The sequence below is a fragment of the Helianthus annuus genome, chromosome 17, assembly GCF_002127325.2.
Source record: "Helianthus annuus cultivar XRQ/B chromosome 17, HanXRQr2.0-SUNRISE, whole genome shotgun sequence".
NCBI classification, from domain to species: Eukaryota; Viridiplantae; Streptophyta; class Magnoliopsida; order Asterales; family Asteraceae; genus Helianthus; species Helianthus annuus.
Window position 1 is genome coordinate 95,007,671 of NC_035449.2, and position 26,938 is coordinate 95,034,608.

The following is a 26,938-nucleotide window of genomic DNA, read 5'->3' on the forward strand; positions in this document are numbered from 1 at the left end:
TTCCTAAAAGGATTCGGTAGCTGCGTGTAGTTTTGGTCGTGTCTGTCTCTTGGTTGTTTTTTTATTTTATGTTTGTTTGTTGGGTTGTGGTTTTCGGGATTTTCTAGGCTTGGTATGCCAAGTCTAGCAGTGTGTATTATCTCTGATGCACATGTTTATTCTTTGATTATTTATAAAATTCACCGGGGTAACCCTTTACCCAAAAAAAAAACTTGTTACACCTTATTTCATTTGACTCTAACCTGATTAAAACTTTCAGTTAAGTGAGGTCATGTGCAACCCATATGAGAGCAAAACAGTCATTTAATACAAAAAAAAAAGAATGTTTAAAATTTAAAATTATATACCTAAACCATCATCATCATCTCCCCTGCTCTCTCTATCTCTCTCTTTCTTCATACCACTTCTACAACCATCATCATCAGGCCACCACCGCCCACAAACATCGTCGGCCACCGACATCATCACCATTGACCTCCATAGTCCCGCCACCATCAAGATCCAATTGTAATAAATATATAAACAACAAAGTAGTTGGATTGGCAATATTGTGCAGGCGCGGCATCTGTTTCTTCGCCATTCTCATCTTCAATCTCCAAACTCACAGGTCTTGGCACCAATAATCCCCACCCCTTTGACACCAATTCCAAGATCTCAAAAACCAACCAATCCCACAACATGACCGAACTTCAACCACCCACTTACGACATCATCTTTTTCGGAGCATCCGGTTTCACCAGCAAGTACGTAGTCCGAGAGGCCCTCAAGTTCCTCAACTCCCCAAATTCCCCCATCAAAATCCTAGCTTTAGCCGGTCGAAACTCTTCCAAACTCACCGAATCCCTCAAATAGGCTTCCGGTTCCAAAACCCACCCCACCATCCCCCTCATCATGGCCGACACATCTGACCCATCATCTCTCCGGTGCATGGCTTCTCAAACAAAGCTTGTCCTCAACTGCGTTGGCCCGTATCGCAAGTATGGTGACCATGTTGTTAATGTTTGTGTTGAAGTGGGCTGTGATTACTTGGATATTTGTGTTGAAGGCGGTTTATTATATAAACATTTTGGAGAACCCTTTCTACTCTTACGAAGAACTCGAGAGGTCTGCAAGGTGTGAATGAGGATCCTAAACATTTTGGATTCGATCGGGATTTAGACGGATGAAGAGTTCGAGATAAAAGGAGAAAGAGAAAGTGAAGTTACCGGGTGGGTGTATTCCAGCCCCTCGAAAGGGGATTTCTTTGAGAAATTCGGTTGGATCTTGATGGTGGCGGGACTATGGAGGTTAATGGTGATGGTGATGGTGATGGTGATGATGTTGATGGTCGACGGTCTTGGTGGGCGGTGGTGTATGTCACACCCCAACCGATGGCGGAAACATCGGGGTGAGACACTGAGCGAAATAGATTGTCCAGGAGAAATCCATAACAACTAAAATTACCAGATATTTAACGTTACATCCCATACCATAACATATCAAATAAAAAGCAATTATTACAGACATAGTTGTTCTCAAAGACAAAATCATAGTTTCGACAACTCAATCCTAAGCTTGATTCCATGACATCCAGCAAATAAAAGCATCCTAAACACCTGTCACGTACGTTAAAATAGGTCAATACACATAGTGTAAAGGTGAGCATACAAGTTTAATAGTATAATAGTAGCGAAAGCGATTTACGCATAACCAACATGAAACACGTAGAAGTGTGAAACTAGCAGGTTATCGACAATGAAATGTGCACAGACATGACTGCGAGTTGTAGAATGTGCAACACATATCACCACCATGATACGTGAAGTAAAACCCTTAACAACCCCTGTCCATGACAGGTGCTGAGTCTAAACTATAGTACTATCGTTGCTAAGGTGTCAGGCAACAATCACTGTGTAAACATAACATACAAGCATTCATCAAATAACACGTATAACATGCAATAACGGTTAGCGTATAAAAGTGTTTGTATTGTGTGTTGTTTGTGATTTGAAATATGTAACGTATGTAACACCCAAAAGTGCGTAAAGCAAAAAGGGTTCGAGTATACTCACGGTTCGTGTTTAAATAATTAAACACAAGCTTGGATTGAAGGGAGCGCCAGAGAGTTAGCCTAATCAGATAACGACAGTATAAGCGTTGAACAATGTGTGAAATATCGTGTTCGGTTTTAGCAACGGTTCGGTTCGGTTTTTCGGTTTTTTCGGTTTTTGAAACAAATTATGTAAGATTCAAAACTTAAAAGTATAATTCAAAGTTTAAGAAAATCTTTCTTAAATGTTTACATTTAAGTTAATATATTTAGTCTTTTTAATTAATATTATTCATATAAATCTAACCTTCTAATATATTTTAATGTTTATCCAAAGTTTTTGTTAAGACGTTTTCTCTTATAATACTTTGAAAACCATTTAATTTTTATATTAAACTTTGTTAGTTCTTGTAAACAATGGAGAATTTTAATGATACATAAACATGGTAATGTTCTTATTAAAACCTTATTAAAAACCAACTATCTTATGCATATGGTACTTGTACAACTAGCTTTGGGAGTTTCTCAAAAATAAATTGGATTTTTCCTTTTTAACCCTAAAGTTTCAATCCTTTGCAAGTTAAGTTTAAAGTTTTAATATTTGTTTCCTTTTTAACCCTGAAGTTTAATTTTTGACAATTTGAGTTTAAAGTTTTAATCTTTGGTAATATTTGTTTCCTTTTTAACCCTAAAGTTTTAATCTTTGACAATTTGAGTTTAAAGTTTTAATCTTTGGTAATTTAACCCCTTTAATTAATTTGATTTTTCACTTCTAATTCAAAAGTTTCCATCTTATACAATTTAACCCCTTTGATTAATTTGATTTTTCACTTTTAATTCAAAAGTTTCCATCTTTAGCGATTTAACCAGTTTCATTTTTTTACTTATGTGTTGTAACCTTCGCTTTGGGGGTTTTACAAAAAAAAAAAAAAATTGATTTTTTTACTTTTCACATAAAAGTATTTCATAAATTACTTTTAACCTAAGACTATTTGTTTTTTTACTTTTAACACAAAACTTTTTTATCTTCTGCAATCTATCCTCACAACTTTTTTTTGTTTTCAACTTTGGTCCTTTATAGTTTTTCATTTTCTGCAAATTTTTCTCTTTATGCTTCGTTCTAAATTGTGTGACTTAACACATCGCAACGTGCGTCTTTGGTTTAACGTTTTTATATTTCGTTCTAAATTTTGCGAGTTAACACGACGCAACGTACGTGTGTGAGTGAACGTTTTTACATTGTCTATTTTTTTTCCCGTTTGCCAGGTTCAACATAACGTGCGCGTCCTAAATCGACTTAGTTATAACTAAAGAATTCCCGCCGCATTGCGGCGGGTCGTAATTCTAGTTATAAATAATTAATAAACAAGAATAAAATTAATAATTCTTAGTAGAATGGGTAAATACTTAAACAACTTAAACATAAAAATATATAGATTTGGTATACTATTAAAACTTATCGGTTCGGTGTGGTTATTTTCGGTTATTGAAATGATTATCCGAAAACCGAACCGAAATTTTCGGTTATTAAAAGTTCAAAAACCCAACCGTCAGTTTTTGTTTCGGTTCGATTTTTTCGGTCTGGATTTTTCGGTTATTTTGGTTACATTTCGATTATTTCGGTTTGATGCTCACCCCTATAGGCAAAAAACTGAAAGAAATTCCTGCAATATCGGAATACTCCGATGTTTTCCCAGAAGATCTACTTGGACTATCACCCCATCGTGAGGAGGAACTCATAATTCACCTGATACTAGGAACAACACCGATTATTAAAATACATGTATCATTTGTTAAGAGGAAGGACGAACAGATACATATGTGCATCGATTATCGGAAATTGAATAAGGTCACAGTTAAGAATTGATAACCATTACCAAGAATTGACGACTTATTCTAGGAGCTCGTTATTTGTCAATATATGCTCAGGATACTATCAACATTTTAGACTTATCCCGGATAGCCATCCCATTACCCAAATCAATAAGTAAATTTGGAAACATTATTTGTATGGTAGTAAGTTCATTATAATTACAAATCATAAGAGCTTAAGATATATTTTTGGGCAAAAAGCAAAGACGCTGAATGGAAATTTTAAGTGACTACGATTGTGATATATCACAAAGGTAAGACTAATATTGTATTTGATGCTTTAAGTCGTAAGTTTCATAAGAAGCCGAAAACAAGTATGTGCTCTTATATTTAATTTGCAAATAGATTTAATGGAACAACTAATATTACCCAAGAAACAACAATCAAGAATGATGCTGAATAATTAAAAAGGAATAATAAAGGAATTAGAAAAAGAAACTGATGGAAATTGGAGATTCCGTAAGGAAAGAATTTGGGTACCTATTTAAGGAAACCTACGAGAAAGGATTCTCGAAAAAACTCATAAAACTAATTATATGATGCATCGTGGAAGTGATAAGAGGTATCAATGTTTAAATAAAAATTACGGATAAATATAAATGAAAAAGGAATAGTCTGATGTGGCAAGAAAGAAAAGTTAAGTCTAAGATTTGTTAAACCATTCGGAATCATTAAATAAACTGGATCAGTAGCTTATCAGCTAAAGTTGCCAGAAGAAATGATAGGAATACATGATATACTTCATATATAAGGAAATACCTAGCTGATAAATCTTTAGTTATACCTCTTCAAATATATAGAGGTAAATGAAGAAATCAAGTCCATTGACAGACCATACAAGTCAAAGATAAGAATCTCAACGCATAGAGAATAGTTCCGGTCAAAGTAAAGTGGAATTCAAAACAAGGACCAAAATATACTTAGGAACTAGGATCAGTGACGAACTAAAAGTATTCCTCCCTATTTGAGTGAATCTCGAGGACGAGATTTAAAACAAGGTGGGGAGGATGTAACATTTCCATTTGTTTATATATTAAAATAAAGTATATAAAACTTATATTTTTAATGGGTAGATTACGAGTAAGTTGACTGTTAGAAATATGAGGTATTTGGACGAACATAGGAACCGTTTAAAAATTATAATAATAAAAATACATTATAATTAACCTTACTTCGTTTTTTACAAAACTTAGGTCAAAATGTAGATAAAAATATGCTCGTTCTAATGACATATTCATCGTTCTATAAAACGTCATATTTTAGAAGTTATAAACGATAAATGAGTGAAACAGCTTAATTAATTATCTATATAAACTTAAAAATTTAGTTATATCAACTATTTTACAACCTTCATTATGAGTCTCTTAAATACATTTGTGTACAAGAATGTAATTTTATCATATTTACAAGTTACGAAGCACCATGTACAAGGATGTGTAAGCTATTTAATCCAAAATTTTAAGACACCAAAGGGTAATTTGCCATCTTCTTCTAGAACCCTAATAGTAAAGGCACGCCGCTTCACTTCATCTTCCCCCTAACCCCTCCAATCCCATAAAATCCACCACACCCTACATAGCTTCTTTGAAACACCCTAATTCCCAATAAACTCATTTCCATTTCATCTCCATCTTCAATTAACGAATCAAAATCTAGTGCGATGTCATCGGAGATCGAGGTGGTGACGACTAGTGTCCAGTTTTACCAGATCAACCAACGGGTACAGAGCCATCAAGAACAGGCTATTCACAAAAATCCATGGAGAAACAAACGAATGTGAGGAATGAAGTTCGATTTTTATCCGTCAAGGTAGGTTTTGCTGAAGCCGGATTATCACATGCTGTTCCCAGAGTTGAACTACAGGTTTACGTATTTTACTTTGAGCCGGGACCCATGTGACAATAAATTAAAATTGATATGCGATATATGTAAAATTGTTGCCTTTTTTGTATCTCCTGAATGTGTAACTTGAAATGATTGCTTCACCATCATCTTCAATCGTTGGTTTCCACAGAAAACAACTGATGGATTCTAGGCGACGACGATGAACACCTGGCGGCGATGGTGGATCAATTTAGTGACGAACTTGGTTGTGGTGGTGAATGGAAACAACGGTGGATTGAACACCGACGGTGACGGCGAAATAGGATTCCCACGGATATTTTGGTGACCGAAGTAAGATCACTTCGTCTCTCATCTGTTCCTATTTATGATTTTAAGTTCTTTAGAATTGATCTTAAGGTTTTATATGTAGGATTATGTTTCTTGATTGAATGATGAAAATAGTTTGTTGAAGGAAAAACTTGATGCAACAAATAACTAATTTGGATCTAAGGTAGGCTTAACGTTATGTAGTTCTTTGATTTCTTTGATTTTGTTACTTTTTTATGGGTTTTGAGTGTGTACAAAATACTAGGTAGTCTGGGGGTTACAAACGTATTGCAGGTATTATCATAGTTGTGTGTAAAGAACACTTTTTCATTTTTGTTAATCTGGGTGATTAGATAATTCGGATGGTGTTGCCTGGTTTTTGTTAACAAAAATGAATTTGAAGATGATGATGGTAGTATAAGTATGGAACTCATATACTTTTCGGTTATTCGGAACCATTCTAAGATACTTTTTACATTAAAAGTTGCAAATTACGTTCCTCATGACCAAATTTTATCTATGTTGGGTTGTTTAATGACTGGTCGATCCAGAGTTTTATGCATTTAAATGGATCACACTTATATTGACCCAAGAATTTATTTTTGCGGACATTCTTCACATCTGTGACATACTGTTAAGTTACCCAGGAGGTCCTCATGTATGTTAGTGCACTATTTTTACATTGAAAGGGTGAAAAAAATGATATGGGTTTTAAAAACCCCCCATCGCTTCAAAAGGCGCAGTGTTTACATACAGCGCAGCTGAGGTCTACTTTTTGGCAAACATTTTACTAGACGGGGCAATCTTGCCCAAAGCCTTCCAAGTGGGTCACTTTGGGTTGCTTTTTAAATTATATGGGTTGGTTTGGGTAAGATATTTTCACTCAATGGGTCAAAATGGGTCAATTAAAATTCCATCTCATATACTTTCTGGTCAAAACGGGTCGACAATTTCAAAGAAATGGATCAATGTGGGTTGGTGTCTTAAAGAAACGGGACAAGTTTCGGATCGAAACAGGTTCGGTTTAGATTTAGTTTCGAGCGGCCGGGACGGGTTTTGGATCAGAACGTAGTTGGTTCAGATCGGATTTACATTTTATGTGTGATATTTTTGCTTGTATAGGTCGAGAAAGCTGGTGGAAAGAAGTGGAAATATTTGAGTGCAGTTGTAAGTAAAATATGGTTTCGATCTTTCTTAGTTTCATACATATGCCATACTTTTTAACTTCTGTGATTCAATCAAGTAGTTGTGTAGTAATCCTATCAATCATTAAATATGTTTTTATCACCCAGTTTGTTTTAACGTATTGGCTTATGATCACAAGGACATGCTCGAACAGTTCTCATGTCTATGCTGCAAACCCAATGGTTGGTGCAGCTAAATTAAGCATCATAAACGGGCCGGCCTGGTATACGGAACCATTTCGGGTTGTGTGATTCTGGTTTCGCATAGCGCTAATAATATAAATTTACATTTTTAACATATAAAAAGCTATGGAAGCTTAGTATTAATCATTCTAAAGTTGGACGTCTCTCCATTTGTCGTCTGACCCGGTTGGGCAAGGTAACGAGTCAAAACATCTTACTTCTTTTATGGGATGGTTTTGGTTGTGCTTATCTAAAAAACATTTACCGTCCAAATATTATTTAACCGGCTAAGGTTTTACTCGATTATTTATTTTTGCAGATAATGATCAAGAGTTACGCAAATCACAAGCTGAGATCAAAACACTCTGGTTATCTCAACGACTGAGAGAAAAAGCTATTGAGGTGGAATATGTATGTTCAGCTGTTCACCAACGAATTTGGTTAGATAAAGTTGGGGGGTTTTGCATAGTGCTGGAGCGATCTCGCTCATCAATTTATGTATGATGTTATAATTTTTTTTCAAGATGTATGATATATAACATGAAATACCGGGAATATGTATCAGGTTCTTTGTGGTACTCAAAAGACGCAAAAACCTCAACTTATGTATGCTTTTTTTTTATTGTTTGAGATATAATGGTAAATTAATCCTGGCCCTATAGTTAAAATCTAGATTTCTTTTCCATCTTTAACCTTTTGACCCTTTCTCTACCCACTATTACTTACAGCTCTTTATTTCTTTAATACTAGCCTTTATTTCTTTCAGTAATTGTGTTTTAATACTGGCACTTATCGACTACCTTATAAGAATGGGTAAAGCTCTTCTTTTTGATATTTTTAATGAGGTTTCAATACAGGTAAAGCTTTTCTTGAAATCATACGAGTGGGGGGATAACGGCAACACAGATCATCAATCAACCAATAAAAAAACCCATATTTTCTTATTCAAATCACCCCCAACACTGCAAATTCAACAACTTTTTCAAATCTTCTCGATTGATTCACACTATGAGCAATTCAAGACTCTAAAGATCACCACTTTAACAACAATCTCAAGAAACAGAGATATTCAGGTGCTGTCAATTTGAATTTTTTAGAGTTTAATTACTTTAACCATATGCTTTTATCTTCTTTTTATGTAATTATTATTATTGTTGTTGTTGTTCTAGATCCCTATCGATTTGTTTGATTAATTCTTCATATGGGTGTTTGTAAATTGCATTGTTTTATTGTGCCTCTTTGAATATCCCTGTCATTTAATTTCATTCATTAGGATATGATTAATTTGTAGCCAGTTGAACGGTCTTTGGTTATGCTATAAGATTGTCGGCTTTGTTATGTTTGTAGGTTCATAGTTTCCTTTCCTCCTCTATTGCCATGGCCAGCCCCCTTAGTTTGCAAACATTCGACGGTGGTACAAGCAGTCATATGTTTCTTAGTGAACTCCGTGAAGGGAGCACCGGACCTATCATGATAATGGTTTGTAGAAAATGGGATGTGACAAGTGTTAACGGCAGGTACATGAGCACCGACTATATTGTCACTGACATAAAGGTAGTTTTTTACCCTATGCTATCCCACATTCTTACGCTTTTCTACTTTTGATTCTGAAACAAAAATCTACGCCTTTATTTGCGAAGGGAGGTGTGATGCATTGCACCACAAGGAATAACATTGCCCACTATTTCTTTGACAAACTCAAAGAGGGCAGTGTATATTTGGTCAACGGTTTCACCGTGCAACCTACAAATCAGTATCGGGTTCTTAAAGACAGCCCCTTTGTGATTGGGTTGCATGGTTCGACAACTGTGAAGCGGGTTGATGATGACGGCGGTCGTTTTGAACGCTACCCTTTCCTGCTTACGGCGTTTAATATTAATAGTAAAACGGTAATATTAATAGTAATAAATAATAATAATAATATTTTTTATATTTTTTAATAATAATAGTTTTAGTACCTCCGATCAGCTACGAACACGAGTAGGTAGACGGCTAGGGGGCGGCAGGGCTGCGCCTTTATGATTAAAGACGCTAATGATTATTATTATTAATAATCGTAATTAATAGTAATAATAATAATATACAAATAGAATAATAATTAGTAATGTTAATAAATGAGTGTGAAAAGAATATTCTAAATTATACATGTTAATTTTTTTAAGACCAACTTAAAGCAGATTATAGACACGACACACTTATTACAGTTAGATGTTACTGGTTCATATCATCAGTATGCTACGTGTTTTTAAAATAATTAATGATGTGATTCATTTAACATAGGTAAAACAGCAAAGTAAAAATTCCCCAAAAAAATGTATTCTGATTATAAATTTATGTCGTTTTGGTAAGTTGATCATAACAATAACAATACCACAGGGTTTGTAGTATGGGTGCAATGTGGCCATTAAATCATAAATGCAATACTTGTCTTTTTTATTTGGTGAGGGTAGAGCAGGCGATATGTTTTGTTTGCTAAAATGGGTCGTGTTAACATCGGGTACACTATCATATTTAGGTAAACATGTAATATACGACATAAAGGAAAAGTTGCACAACATTGACATGTTTAGCATGATATTTGGCAAGTGGGGTTACATGCCGTTGACATACTTTTAACATGATTCAAAACAACAAGTTCAATAGCATAAAGGAATGTATACAGTTAACTTGAAATAGTAACCAGTTTTCATATAAAAGGTTTTGGGCCCAATATATTTACAATGATTAAGATCCATACCTATTTTAAAAAAATAAATTTAAATATATAGAGAAAAATATTTGCCTCGAAAATTACCGGGCTTGGCTGATCGTCCGGCTGACACTACCCTGGAACCGACGATGCTAACACCACATATGAGTCTTTGTGTTGAACATATATGTCACATGTTCATATTAATATTGTCATTGAACTAAAGAGTGCATTTCATAATGTGAGACCACGTATACCTGGAGCCGAGAATTACTAAAACAGAAAAGGAAAAGAAAAAAAAGCAAAAGGCGGGTCGCCGAGTTCAGTAAAAAGAAAAATAGCTACCGAATACCGAGAATTAGTAAATCAGAATTGCAAATAATTTAAAATAATTGAATATATATTTGTGTGAAAATAATCAGTTCATATATACCCGCATTGGTTATTGCTAAAGGATTTTATGTATCCAAAATGGGCAGTGGCGTGTGCACGTTTATTTATAACGGTAGAGGTAATAAATGGAGACGTTACTGTATAACCATATCCCCGTTAATTTCTTAAAATACCTAGGTTGATTATTTAATGACTCTTTGTCTCATTCCATTTCAGATGTCATCGGATATGTTACTGAGGTAGGTGCGCCATCTGTGAACGCTTCGGGTTCACGCACAGTCGAATTCAGTCTAACGAATGAACGGTTAGTAACACCTTCCTATTGCTTACGCAGCCTTCTCTCCCTACATGACAACTGAGACTTTTATTCTAATCGGTGTTTTGCAGCAAGCGCCAAGTCAGAGTGACACCGTGGGGCCACCTTGGTGATGTTATGATTCAGAGGAAGGGTGAGAACCCACCCGTTTACTCTCTTATCTTGACTTCCATGAGCGCGAAGTTCTACCTCGGTACATTTGTTTCCCGTTACATGTCTGCTTACCATTGAAGTTGTTATATTGTTTTAACTTTTTTCTTGCCTGGCGCAGGCACCCTGTGTTTGTCCAGCTCAACATCGACTATGCTCATCGATTCGGATGAGATACCTGCGATGCAGTCTTTCAGGGCGTCCATCAGGTATTATTACACCCTCAACTAATTACCCTCTGCTTACCTGTGTTGCACTGTTCTGGGCTTTGCCTGACTATTTGTATGCGTTTCCTAGCTGTGTTGCCGTCGACGGTACTAGCGAGCCAATTACCGAGGATGTAGCCTGTGTTGGCACCCTAAGTGAGCTTTTGGACAAGGTGCGTGGCGACAAGACTAAAAAGAAGGTACGCTACTAACTTACTTTACAACTTAGACCCCACTTAGGCCTACGTAAGCCACATGAATGAATGAATGTGATTGGAGAATGAATGAATGAATGCGATTGGAGAATACTAACGGCCACATGATACCTTTTCCTTTTGTGGGACCCATTTTCAAAAATGCTCCAATAATCTGCCTTGTGGAAGTTTCACCTATAATTGATTGATTTCCATACACAATGTAATTGTGCATATTTATTTTTAGATAACCGTGTACATAAATTTTTCGTGCTTTTCCTTCGCAGGCCTGCTTATGCAGATTTGGATTCAGAAGAAACAGTTGATAGTGACCCACATCAAAGGTATACCGTCTGCACTTAGTGTTAGTAATGAAAACCCGTACTACTTTTCAATGCATATATACGTAAACATAGTATACCATTTTTAATAGTTTTCTTTTCGTTATTTCACTGCAGTCAGTTGGCTGGTGATGGGATTGGGGATGACGGTGGCATGCGTTAGCTAAAGTTTGGTCTATGTGTTATCCAATAAGATAGGAAGGCGTGCGAGAGTTTATGCGTTTTTCCTTTTTCTGTTTCATGTTTTTTTTCTTGGAAGACATCTTTTTCCACTTTTTTTGGCCGGCAAGTTTTGCCAAGGAAACAATTTATGGTCCATGGTTTAATAAAGTTTAAGCACGCCCTTTGTAAGCATATTGTCTTACATGTTATGCACCGGCCGTGTCAGACGTCTTACCATGAACAAACAATAGCTATTATGCAAGCCGTGCATCGCACGGGCTTTCTCCCTAGTAATAATAAAATAAAACTTACAATGAAATTAATGTTGTGGTGTACGTGGAATGATAAAGATCAGAAAGAATCAATTAATACATGACCTCCAAGTCATAATTGCAACTATAAATAGAGAATGGTGGTGAAGCATTCTGTTTGCTCACACCATACCTTCTCTCTCGCCCCCTCTCTACTCTCTCTCTCTCTATATATATATATATATATATATATATATATATATATATATCCATTTTTGCTTTAGGTATTACACCCATAATACTACAAAGCTCTGCCTCGTTTTAAGTGTTTTAACCCCTGATCACTGATTCGATACCCTATCCGATCGATCTTGAACCCAACAACGGATGTCAAGGCACTGCCTGATTAAGGCTATGCTTTGTTAACTACGTTGGGGTTATGATCTCGTGATGTATTGATAAAGTTGAATTGGGTTATTATACTAACACGAGTGCATTGTATATTTTATCAAGAGCTTAGGAATTATACCAAGATTATTGTCAGGAGGCTTTTAGTTAAACCCTACATTTACAAAGTGAGTCATTCTCTCTTTCTATCAAATTACTTTACAAAACCCTAAATGTTTTTCAATTATACTTACAGTGATTAAGTCTTTGTATTCTACAATTACTGCCGGTATGTGGGGTTTTGTATACACTACTATTCAAGCGTTGCTATTGGACGAAAGTTAGTCAATAGTAATATAAACACAATCATTGTAACTGCCAAGATGACAAATACTGAATGAGTTTTTGGGTAGATATAAATATTGTAATCGCTCTTGATACTGTGAAGTATAACAATATATTTTTTATAAAATAGAATGAACTCGCCAGTATTTCTTGTTGATAAAATGTTTTTAAAACGCGTTTCAGGTAACTTGTTGTAAAGATAATAGGAGCTAGCACTGAATGCTTAAATAAAGTGGCTATAAATACCTGAATAAAAGAAGAAAAATTTATGTTTTATTTATTTGGGTTTATCCCTATAAAAACATTTGAATGAAATACGTGTTTTAGCCCATTTATTTAATATTAAAAGTTTGGTGTTTTTACAAACTCTGAAATTATTTCCTAACTACGATCCTGATGAAAAAAATTTTCGCTGTGTATTTAATAAACACCGATACCACTTGACTTATTCACGGCTCCCGCTCCCAAGGTGGGGTCGGGGTTGTGACAATACCCTAATACACAAAATAAAAAACTGAAATTAATATACAAAATGAAATCACATTCTGTAATTAAATTCTGTTAGGACTACAGTAAGCAGAAACAAACCTTTAAATCGGCAAAGAAGACTATTCGTCACTAACCATCACGGACAACTCGAATTTGCTAAAAAACACTTTCTTGTATGGATTTTGCATATAAATTCTAATACTCTCTTGGCATAACAACGTATAGGAGCTCCTCCAAGGTACCACTTTCATAGCCTCCGCATAACTTCTAGTTCCACAGTCGCCTCAGATGTCATTTATATGCATATATCATATCAGAATACAAACAAACAGACACTTAAATTTGCCTAAAGAAAGAAAAAAAATTTAAAAATACTTAAGTCTTCATTGAATGAATTTTGAAAATAAGTCTGAAACAAAGTTCCAGACACTACAAACTAGAAAAAGTCATACCAAAGCCCCGACCTGGCTTCTTATTGCTGAACACCATTTGAAAACAAATTAAACGGTGAATTAAATTGCATACCTGTATCAGATCCAATTGGTTGCAATGTAGTGTTTTTTGATAATTGCTTGAGAGAATAGCCTAGTATAGATTTAGTGTTTGTGAAAGAAATCAACGATAGATGGGATATGAATCTGAGTATAAGATGAATCGAAGATATATAAGAATCGGCTCACTGAGAATTAGGGTTTTTGAATGATAAATCAAGATTAAACAATATGAAAGACGAATCATAAAAAAACATATGTGGATCCGACTGAAGAAGAAATACGCAAATCTACACGACCGAGAGAATTGCAGATGCCAAATCTTCAAGCCTCAACAAAGAATAATCAATTCTTGGGTTTGAAGAAAACAAATGGAAGAGAATGATGGTGAAATTGGCTTGAATTAGAATTTGTGATTGGAATCAAGATTGAAAGGAAACTGATATCAAATTTATGGAAAGTCCGGATTGTATCAATCTCGAACAAACTGAGTGTGAGCAAAAAGAGCGGATGAAAGAGGTATGGTATAATCCCGCTCAAAATCATTTACCTTTGATTAGTAGTCTGCCATGTGGCAATTATAGGTTTAAGCAAAATGCCAAGTGGCCAAAATTGTTTTGTTTTAATACAATGTATAAATGTAATAGTGCTTATGCTCTAGCAAATGTTTGGAGTTTGTTAGGCTATTAGATGTCGCTGTCTAGGTGACGTCAGCTTAGATACTTCAGATGTTTCGTTTGTACTATAAATAGAACAGTGCATGTATTATTCTATTCATCCCTTTCACATTGACATTTTTGTACGAACAAATAAGGAGTGATCAGGCTGAGGGGGAGTTGTAATTTTTCATGCATACGTAAACTTGTAATTGCAAATTTATAAAAGCATGTTGATGAAAGCAATATCTTCATTGTCGTGATTGAAAAGTTAATTATTCCGTTGCATATTTCATCTCTGTTGTATCTTCATTCATTATTTCCATCTTAAATGTCACAACAATCAAACTCAGATCTTAACATATCTTTACTTTAAATACTCTAACATAAGGTTGATGTGATATTTTTGTTATAAATAATAATAGTAAATAATAAATAACAAAAACAATTAAATAATCTAAATATTGGCAACAAATAATTAATATTAAAACAAAAATAATTAAATAATATAAACTAGGTTTTGCCCGCCGCGTTGCAAGGCATTAAGCCGGATATTTCTTTCTCATAGCATGTACGTCTGTATTTTAGTTACTTGTACATACTCATAACACGATCTCAAAAAAAATTAAATTGACTAAACAAAGTAAAACAAAATACTATCATACTTTTGCTAAAAAAAAACTAAAACGATAGAAAAACTACCGCTTGGCATGACGAATAAAAATTAAATCGAGCCAACCAATTAAAACAAAACACTACCATAGTCTTGTAAAAAATATTAAAACGAATTTTATATTGGGGCAAAATCGTAAATAAACACAAAAAAATCATATCGAAATGTAAATCAGCTTAAGTTTATATCGACACGTAAATAAAAATAAAGACATAAAATTCGATTAAAAAGTATTTAGAAAGTTAAAGTGTTGTAAGAGTCAATGCTGAAAATTAAAGGGTAAAAGTAAAAAAGAAAAAAAACCAAAAAAAAAAAAGAAAGAAAAAGGAAAGAAAAAAGAATAAAAGAAAAGAAAAAGACAACACCACTGTAGCAAAGTGGTGTTGTCATTTGATATATAGACTAAACAAAGTAAAACAAAATACTACCATACTTTTGCTAAAAAAACTAAAACGATAGAAAAACTACCGCTTGGCATGACGAATAAAAATTAAATCGAGTCAACCAATTAAAACAAAACACTACCACAGTCTTGTAAAAAAAATATTAAAACGAATTTTATATTGGGGGCAAAATTGTAAATAAACACAAAAAAATTATATCGAAATGTAAATCAGCTTAAGTTTATATCGACACGTAAATAAAAATAAAGACATAAAACTCGATTAAAAAGTATTTGTTGGACCGTGTTCCGACCCTAAACAGTCAGTTGAGAACGTTCATCTTCACGTACGAAGGCGGAATCAACGTAAATGAAGTTACACAGCTTTTCCTTTTCAATTTCCTCTCTATTGATGCTTTCTGATTACAATTTGCCAAAGTTTTGTTACCACAAGCATGAAACAGTTCCGCTCCAACATACACGAATGAATGATCAGGTTTCGCTCATCTATGCTATATATAGTCCCTGTGCTTTCGCTTATACGACATGCCATATAAGCGAAACCATCTCGATACCACATAAGCGAAACCTCCTAACTGACACATAAGCGGAACCTCTACAATACATGTTCATAAAAGCGAAACTACTTATATAAAACATAATTTTGACTTTTAAGCTCCTATGTTGACCTATCTTGACCTAAGACGTAATGCAGACGAAGTCAACAGACATTCCATGCATCAACAGACTCCCCCTTGGATGTTGACGTAGTCTTACAGCTCCGAGTCTTCAGTCTTGGTCTTTTCAACAACTCTCTGCCTTCTCATCATAAGCATTCTATCTTCACAGGTTTAGGATTATAACCTAGCTCTATCTTCAAACTCCCCTTGGACTGTTGATCCAGACTCCCTCTTTCACAGACTCCCCCTCTCGATATGATAGAATCTGAGGTATCTGGTTCAAGCTTTGACATTTAGCTTCCGTTGGGAATAATGAAGTCCAAAAACCTGTTACTCAACCAATAACATTACAATTCTATCTTTTCAACAATAAATCATAAACTCAATCAGCTTTAGAAATCCACTCAAGTACTCAGGTCCAAATTAATGACCCTGATTACTCAATTAATTTACCAAGTTCAACTCAATGACCTTGGTTGATCATTTGACGAATCAAACTGATTTTGTAAAATCATTTTCACATTTTCTAAAAACAATGTAACAAGCATCAACTTAATGAACTTGTTTTATCTTTGAAAACATCTCAATCTCTGACAAAGTAAGCTCTCCTCGTTCTTCAGCTCAGAACTTTCCTGCATCTGCTGTAATCTTCGAGAATTCAACGATCAACTCTCCACTTTGGTTTGTCAAAAATAAAGCAGAAATAATTTTTTTTTGGATTTTAATAAAGTGTTCTAAACTAAGAAATGAAATACAGAAAACTTAAAATGCAGAAAGTAAACTATACACAAACTTATTTTTGGCGAGCGTGTCAGGGAATCATATCAGCTTTTTAGACAAATTACTAGTACCGTTAAGCTTCATTACATGCTCAGATTTAAACAATTCACCTCGATTGTCGATATACTGATCCATCTTAAATTCTCACACAGATTTCAATCTATTCAGGATACGATTTAGATGTTTTATGAACTTAGCTCAATTCATGTGTCCCACCTCTTGAATATACTCCCGTATCCAGAATCCCAGATATTCAGTCTTACAGGTGAGTATACCACAAATGATATCTGTAAGGGGTTAAATGCGAGGGCCGTGAGAGCTCAGGTCGATACTTCCGTATACGCAGAGAGATGACGGCTTCGACTTTCTGGTGTGTCCCCTTTAGAGGATCTTTTAGTTACAACAGCAGCGACTATCAATTTTATTGTTTCATCAGCTTGCTGAGGGCAATGCTGTGTTTCAAGCATTTGTAGAAAGTATTATTCGGGGACTAGGTTAGTACTTCCATACAGCAGAAGTCCCAGAATAATACCCTAGATATCACTGAGTATAAAGACCTAGTATCTCAGAATATGGGACCTTTCAAACGAGATTTCAGGGGTTACCTATATATCCAAGTAGTGTTCCCCACGGATTTCACAAGTTTGAAATTTTAGGTTTATATCCCGAATAAATCTACTAAATGTGTGAAAACCTATCGTCACATCATTAGTGAGACTGTTAACTCATTTTAGACTTTACAATTCTTTAGCATACTGTAATTGTCTAGCCGATGTACTATCATTTTCCCTTTATACACAAGCTCTTTTTTAGTTTTATCATGTTTTTGTATTTTTGCATTTTTTACTGTTTTTGTATTTTCCGAAAAATAAACTATATACATCTATCTATCTACTCCCCCTAAATACCAAAACAAGTAAAAAATCGACAAACCATTGCAGATTGTTTCTCATCTTCATCCGCAACAGTACTCTCATCAACGCCAATTATGCCATCCGACACCGAAAGAAGCTTCATACCATTCACTTTTAATAAATATTTAAACCGATTTTTATCAAAAGCTTTGGTATGTAAATCAGCTTTCTGTTCGTCAGTGTGGATTTTCTCAATTCGTATCAACTTTTTCTCGAAGCAATCGCGAATAAAGTGATGACGAATTTCTATATGTTTAGTTTTAGCGTGATGTACTGGATTCTTTGTTATATTTATTGCGGCCTCATTATCAACAAATAGAGGCGTGTTAAGAAACTGCAAACCGTAGTCGCGCATCTGTTGCTGTATCCACAGGATCTGAGAGAAGCAACTGCTAGCAGAAACGTACTCCGCTTCATATGTAGATAGCGCCACAGACGTTTGTTTCTTACACTGCCAGGTAACCAATCTAGGTCCAAAGAACTGGCATCCTGCAGTTATTGATTTTGTATTGACTTTGCAGCATCCGAAATCCGAATCGGAATACCCTTCGAGCGTAAAATCGCCTTTTCTAGGATACCACAACCCCAATGTAGGAGTTCCCTTCAAGTAGCGTAATATCCTCTTCACAATAATCATGTGCGAAGCTCTTGGGTTAGATTGATATCTTGCTGCGAGGCACGTTGGGTACATGATATCAGGACGTGAAGCAGTTAGATACATCAAAGAACCTATCATGGAACGGTAGAACGTTTCATCAACCCTATCTCCGGTGAGATCTGGGTGAATCCCATGATTTGTCGCAAGTGGGGTAGCAGCTGGAGTAGAACTTGACATTCCAAATTTCTCTAGAATATCGTGCATGTACTTCGTCTGGTGAATGAAAATTCCCTCAGGTAGTTGTTCAACTTGTAGACCCAGAAAGAATTTCATCTCCCCCATTGATGACATTTCGAATTTTTGCTTCATCACCTGTTCGAAATCTTTGCACAATTTCTCATTCGTTGACCCAAAAATTATATCGTCTACATAAATCTGAACTATCAGAAGATGTCCGTCGACCTCTTTAGTAAAGAGAGTGGCATCCACTTTTCCACGTATGAACTTGTTGGCTAGTAGGTGTTGAGACAAAGTCTCGTACCAAGCTCTCGGGGCCTGGTGTAAACCATACAGCGCTTTGTCCAATAAGTAGACCTTGTTTTTGTGGATTAGGTCAGTAAAGCCCGGCGGCTGACCGACATAAACCTCCTCTTTGACCTTCCCATAAAGAAACGCCGATTTTACATCCAACTGATAAACTTTGAAGTTCTTCCAAGACGCAAATGTAAGGAAAATTCTGATTGCCTCTAGTCGTGCCATAGGAGGATAGACTTCTGTAAAATCAATCCCCTCCTGTTGACTAAAGCCCTGAACAACGAGTCGAGCTTTGTTCCTTACAACAACTCCTCTGTCGTCTCTTTTACACTTGAATACCCATTTTGTATTGATTTTCCTTTGACCATCCGGTAAATCCACCAACTTCCACACTCCCAACTTTTCAAACTGACTCAACTCTTCTTGCATCGCAATAACCCAAGAGTCTTCAGTAAGCGCCTCTTTATACGTTCTCGGTTCGATCTGCGAAATAAAACAACTTAATGAAAATTCAGTTTGTAAAGGTGCTACTATAGAATAAAAACATGTTAAGCCCTGGTCTATTTGACGTCTTGTGCGAACGCCTGAATGCAATTCTCCTATGATCAACTCCTCTGGATGATAAGAAAGAGTTCGCGGTATCACTTCGCTTGGAACATCCACATCACCTTCCAGATTAGTAACATTTTGATTTGCACTTTGTTCACCAACTTGGTTTATTTGACTTGAATCCTGAATTTGCTCCCCTTCAGAATCTGAACCTCCATGATCAAAGATCGGCATGTTCTCTGATTCTTGATTATCATTCTGTTCTGACTGATTATCTTGAGCAACTCATTCTGTTGGACATCATCGTGTTCACCAGCATTACTCGGACCTGCTTCATCATCATTTGAAGTTTCCCGTGGTGGTCTTGAATACTCAGCTGGGAACCTTTGTTGTGACTCGTATTCGCGCAAAATATCCAACTCATCAAAGAAATCTTCTTCTTCTTCTTCTTCCATCATGTCAAACGATTCCCACAACTTGTCGTAATGATATCGCCATGAATCTCCTGGACTTTGTGGCGGCATAGTATAACCTTGACATTCAACATTTGCAGCTTCAATAATCCGCTTCTCACTTGGAACGAAGACACGACGTGTAGGACTTGAATATCCAACAAATATACCCTCAATGCACTTCGGACCAAACTTTCCATAAGGCTCTATAACTGTATAGGGTGACCCGAACGGTTCTAGATACTTCAAATTCGGTTTGCGATTATTGATCAGCTCAAAGCATGTTTTGTTGAACTTTTTGACAGTGAGAACCCTATTGAGCGTATAGCATGTGGCGGAAACAGCTTCAGCCCAGAAATTAATTGGTAACTTTGAATCTGCGAGCATAGTTCTGGCCGTCTCGATTAGCGTCCGATTTTTGCGTGCTGCGAATCCATTCTGCTGCGGAGTGTACGGAGCACTAAATTCATGCAATATACCTCTTTCATCACAAAATTCTTCCATTCTGCTGTTCTTGAATTCAGTACCATTATCACTTCGAATTCTTTTAATACGCCTCTGGTACAGATTCTCAATCTTCTTGAACAACGCCATTAAACTGTCAAACGTTTCGTCTTTCGTCTTCAAGAAAGAAACCCACGAAAATCTGGAATAATCATCAGTAACCACAAGACAATATTTATCTCCCGTAATGCTCTTGACATTCACCGGACCAAACAAATCCATGTGAAGTCTCTCCAAGGGTCTTGAGACTGAATTGACTTGCTTTGTAGGGTGTGACTTCTTCTTCTGCTTGCCACTTACACAACTAAGGCACTCCCCTTCCAGATGAAAACCTTTGACATGAACTCCTGTAACCAAATCATTATGCACCAAATGATTCATTTTTCTAAGATGTATATGCCCCATTTTCCGGTGCCACAATCTCGATTCTTTCTCAGTTGCTCTAGACACGAAACAATGAGCCTGACCCATGGTTGTAGTAGCTACGCTCATGTCCAACACGTACAGATCACTGACTCTTGGTGCCCTCATGATAATCCATTCCTCAGGAATAACAAATCCTGGTTTCAAGATAAAACATTCTTTATCAGTGAAGTGAGTGGTATACATCCCGTCACAGATCTGCGAGATACTCAGCAGATTGTTCTCCAGCTCAGCGATGTAGTTAACTCTCTCAAACGTCACAATCCCGTTGGATAACGTTCCTTCACCAATAATCCTTCCTCCTTGATTACCCGCAAAACCTACGTATGCTCCATTTATGTTTCTCACATCATACAGCAACGCAGTCTTCCCTGTCATATGTCTTAAAGCTCCACTATCCATGATCCATCTGGATACAAGTTTTGGAAGATCCTGCACATAACAAACTTTGACTTAATCAACTTCAATAAAGATGCCGATTCCTGCTTCGCGATCAAGGAAGCTCCGGCAATTCAAACTGCTTAGTCAAACATGGTGTCCACCCAGGCCTCATCAGCCCCTTGATCGTTTTAACTCTCGCAACTTGAATTTTAAAGTTTTCAGCCTTCAGAGGTGGAAAATTCGCATCATAATCAACTTGAATTGAATCCTCGGAAGGTGAAACCTTTTTCTCTATTTTGGGTTTCCAAACTTGTTGAGATAATGCAACCCGTTTGTAAAATTTGTCATTTTTAGTTACCGACTTCTTTACGGGTTCATTTTTCACTTTGATGTTATCATTTTTCACACTCTTTTTCTCAACAACGATTGGTGCTTTACCCTTCACCTCAACTTTCTTTTGTTGAGTCTTCACAGTTTCAGTCTTAGGCTTCACGTTGGTACACTTTCATGCAATATGACCAACTTGATTACATCTGAAGCATGTTTGAGTATCAGCCACTCGGCTTGTGCCTTCAGACTGAGCCTGCGAAGCTCTTTTCTCAAAGAACTCTTTGTTTGATTTTGAAAAAAATTCTTTCTCTTCATCAGCAAGTGAACTTGAACTGTTCACAAACTTTTTCTTCTCAACAAACCTCTTGTTTGGAACATTTCTTTTCTGATAAGGTTTAACCCCCTGATAACCACCCGACCAATTGTTTCGGTTGTTATTATAAACACGCGGTGAATTAACAGATTTCTTGTTGTAAACTTTTTCTTTCTCAAACCTCATTTTATTTTTCTTTTGACTCAGATTGTTCACTTCTGACAATTCAACCTCGACCAATTTGAAAACATTTGTCAATTTGTTCATGTTTACATTCTCGATCGGAAACTCTGAATCCGAAAACAACTTATCTGAACCCAACATCTTGTACATGACAATATTTGATTCTTCATTTAAGTTGTTCTTGGACTTTTGTTTCGGAATGTATTTGTCCAAGAAACACCCATCTTCCTCAGTAGTGTCACTATCCGTTTTTAGCACATTTTCAACAACACCTTTTACAATATCATTTTGAACACTATCGTCATTGGCAGACGTGAACGTGACATCAATGTTCTCCGGAAGTTTAACTTCACTTTCTTCCTGAATTTCAACCAACCCAAATTGTTTTTTCGTGTAGTTATCAAGAACAGGTGGTGGAACTCTATGAAAACCCACCCCGGTTCCATCAGAATAAACATCTTCGCCAGCTTTGTTTTTCCCTATGGGTTTGGGAACAATGTGTTGCAAAACAAAGCTTGCAGAGCTGTAACTATTAAGCTTCAACTGGATTCGCTCATTTTCAATTTCAGCCTCTTGAAATTTAAGTTTCAATTTAGCAATTTCATCCAGTTGATTATTGATTGATTCTTCTTTTACTCTCAGCACTGCTTTTAAATGCTCGTTTTCTTTAAAAGTTTTACCATTTCGATCATCACTATCTTTCACTGTGCTTTTGAGTTTTTCAAACTTTTCAGAAATTTGACGGTTTTCAAGAATTAACTTTTCATTTTCTTTTTTAACTTTTTCATGATCAATTTTATCATTTTCAATTTGGCTAACTAATTCTCTTATCCGTTCAGTTGAAGCTTTAACTGTTTTGTCACGATTGAGAATTTGATTCTCAACGCTTCTGACCTTTGCTGTCAGATCATCAACTTTCTTTCCGTTGAGATACGTGACTGTATTACAAAATTTGCACTCTTTGTTGCAATTTTTGCAATCAACATTTCCATCAATTTTCTTACCTGACGCATTTGTTGACACGTTTGAACTGACTTGGCTTTTTGACTCAGATACGGAGTTAGACTCTACCTCAAGTGCCTTAGCAGCCAGCACTTTGTCAGCCATTTTTCCCAAGTTCTCAGCAGTCAACTCCTGTGTTGTATCAATAACCCCAGTATCAATCTTCTTTGATTTCTCTTGCTCTTCTTTCTCCTTTCTCTCTTTCTCTTCTCCAGTTCCCCACCATTTATTCTGCCAATACTCATCTTCTTCTTTTAACTCCTTGATTATAGCTTCGATATCAAGCGTTTTGTCATCGATCGCAATGTTTCCATATGGGTCAAGATAACACTCCCTGTCCGGATCCCATCTTCTTGCTCTCCTCGCTTCCAGATAGATACCAGAAATTCTAATGATTCTGTTCTCAGCAATCATTTTTCTGTATCTATACTTCTGCTCTTCAGTTCGGTTATCTTTCCAAGGAATAGGTTCGTCGTTTTTCGCCATGAATGCTTAACCAATCGCATCTTCTTCTGGTAGAACCTCTTGACTCCAATCATACCCCTCATCATCATAAATCACCGTAAGAGCTCTATATTTCTCTTTGTTGTCTTCAACCTGCTTCAATCTAGGTGGCTCAGATTTATTTTGGTGATAAATCTCCTTCTTATAGTAATCATCTCTAAAAGGGTTCTCCGACTCATCAGCATATGCGTTTCTGCATTCACGCTTGAAGTGACATTTCTGCTTACACTTGAAACACGTCACTTTGGATTTATTGAACCCCAGCTTGGTAGATGGACCACCAATTGTCTTCCTGCCAGTAATTTCCATAAAACGCTGTGCTCGACGAACAGCACTGGCCATAGCCCAACGAATATCGATTAACTCCATTTCTTCAGGATCTATTTGATCATAGTCCTCTTTCGTTAGGTTGGTGTTGCCTATCTTCCCTGCGACTAACCCTTCATACGATTCCAACACCGATGCTAGAAAGATCATCTGCTGTTTGGCCGATTCTTCATCAAAATTCTGAGCATTCTTCAAATCTATTGCAATGTTGCATTGAAAACGATTCTTTGCATCAGAATGACTTGCAGATGATGAAGATCCAATGTGATAACCACTGTGATTTCCACTGCTTTGACAACTTTGATTATCTTTGCTTGATGTGGACACATTCTCCGCAGAAAAAGCAGTTTTGGGAGAAGTTGCTTTTGGCATCATGCTTTTTGGATAATACAACTCCAAATTCTGCTGGTAAGATGAGTGATTGACTTTGTATGTCTTCTTCAGTTCCAACTCGTGACTTTCAAGTCTCTCAATCACCAAATCCATAGTCAACTTTGAAGGCTCGATAGTGTTTTTCAGCATAAGCGCATAATATCTCCAATCCATCTCGTCTGGTAATGAATCGAACAGTTTGTCGACAAGCTCTTCATCAGGAAATCTGATATCATGTCTTGCTAATTCCAGCTTCAGATGACCAAACCTTTCTATCATTTTACAGACTGACTCATTCTTTAGACAACCAAACATATCAAACTCTTTCTTAAGAAGTTTCTTTTTACTTTTTACAATTTCAGCACTTCCTAGACATTTTGTTTCTAGCTTATTCCATAGATCTTTTGCATTTGAATAATTGATCAATGAGATTATGTCTTCCCGAACGGATTGAAATAACAATGCCACACATTTTTGCTCAGCTACAAATGCATCAATCTCTTCAGCTGATCTTAACATTTCACCATTTTTGTTTCCATTATCATAACCGTTTTTCAAACTTTTCCAGCTGGGAAATGCAAATGCCATCAACCAATCTTCAAACTTTCTTGACCACCGACTGTATTCCTCGATAGCCATTAGCTTTGGAGGTTTATTGAAGGTTCCAAAAGCACTTTCCGATTCCCAAGCTTCCTTTTTCTTTTCTTTCGGCGGATTCTCATTTTCTTTGCTTGATGAAGCATCATCATTTCCGGAATTTCCCGTAAACGCGTACATGTCACTGAACGGATTCAAGAATATGTCATCCATCTTGAGTATACCTGCAAAATCAGCCAACACTTAGAAAAATTTTCGAGATTTTGACCAATAGTGACAAAAGAGCGAAACAGAGTATGTCTGAATAAGCGAAACCAGACAATGACAGTAAGCGAAACCAAACAATGACAGATAAGCGAAACTATAATTGTCCATAAAAGCGAAACTATAAGTTCATATGAGCGAAAGTCAAATGTCCGTTCAAGCGGAACTATAATGTTCGTATGAGCGAATGTCAAATGTCCGTTCAAGCGAAACCCTCAAGTCCGTATGAGCGGAACTCACTTGTTCGAATAAGCGAAACTATCAAGATATTACGAGTGAAACTTATGTATTACGAGCGGAACCTGCGATGTCCGTAAAAGCGGAACTAGGTTTTTAGCTGATTTTTACCATTTTTAAGCCGTGTTTTAACCTGAAACTTTCTAGGGTTTGTTAATTGTATGTTTTACACGTTATACTCGATTTTTAGGCCATTTCAACCGTAGGAACCAGTTCAAATCAAAAAAGTATGAGAGAAAGTGAGTAGAAATGAGAGAATTTTGTAGAATCAAGCTGTAGTAGTATGAACTCCTCGTCCTGAGCTCTGATACCACTTGTTGGACCGTGTTCCGACCCTAAACAGTCAGTTGAGAACGTTCATCTTCACGTACGAAGGCGGAATCAACGTACATGAAGTTACACAGCTTTTCCTTTTCAATTTCCTCTCTATTGATGCTTTCTGATTACAATTTGACAAAGTTTTGTTACCACAAGCATGAAACAGTTCCGCTCCAACATACACGAATGAATGATCAGGTTTCGCTCATCTATGCTATATATAGTCCCTGTGCTTTCGCTTATACGACATGCCGTATAAGCGAAACCATCTCGATACCACATAAGCGAAACCTCCTAACTGACACATAAGCGAAACCTCTGCAATACATGTTCATAAAAGCGAAACTACTTATATAAAACATAATTTTGACTTTTAAGCTCCTATGTTGACCTATCTTGACCTAAGACGTAATGCAGACGAAGTCAACAGACATTCCATGCATCAACAGTATTTAAAAAGTTAAAGGATTGTAAGAGTCAATACTGAAAATTAAAAGGTAAAATTAAAAAAGAAAAAAAACCACAAAAAAAAGAAAGAAAGAAAACCCTTTTTAATTTCTTTTATTTAATTATTTTTATTACATATATAATAAAAGAGAATATACATGGAGTTTTTAGAAGAAAAATAATAGTTTTATCACATAATATTTATAAATTTTCATTCAAATCACTAACTCAGTTTATTTTTCTGTTAAGGTGAAGGATGTTTTAAATTTTAAGACATAAATTAATTTATATCTTCTTTATATAAATCGGTTTTATAAAGAGAAAATGTCATTGGTGTGCAACACATAACAATCGATTACAACTTTTAGTATTTATCAGTTGTAGAGATAGAAAAAAATTGTAAAATGTTACATATTTTTTAAATGTGTTGAGCACCTAGAAAATATGTTGGTAGAAATAAAATATTTATTTAATTAAGATTATGAGGGTAACTAACTAATACTTATTCTAAGTAGCTTTAGTAAAGAAACTTTTGGTTCATAGCATTATAATTACAATTTGGTGGGTAATTTTAAGGTTTGGTAACGATACATTGTTTGATAGGGGGGGGGGGACTGGCTTCTGTTTTTCCTTATGAGCGAATTTAAAAGAGTAGAAGATTCATTTGCAAACTTGGTACATATGA

General features: G+C 35.9%; 1 protein-coding gene across 1 annotated transcript; it reads left to right on the plus strand.

Annotated features, from left to right (window-relative positions):
- Window positions 1–10,928: 10,928 nt before the first annotated feature.
- On the plus strand, window positions 10,929–11,707 carry LOC118489237. The gene is made up of 4 exons (XM_035986945.1): window positions 10,929–11,010; window positions 11,089–11,176; window positions 11,265–11,373; window positions 11,655–11,707. The coding sequence occupies exons 1-4, from the start codon at window positions 10,935–10,937 to the stop codon at window positions 11,691–11,693; spliced, it is 312 nt and encodes a 103-aa protein (XP_035842838.1). The 5' UTR covers window positions 10,929–10,934; the 3' UTR covers window positions 11,694–11,707.
- The last annotated feature ends 15,231 nt before the right edge of the window (window positions 11,708–26,938 follow it).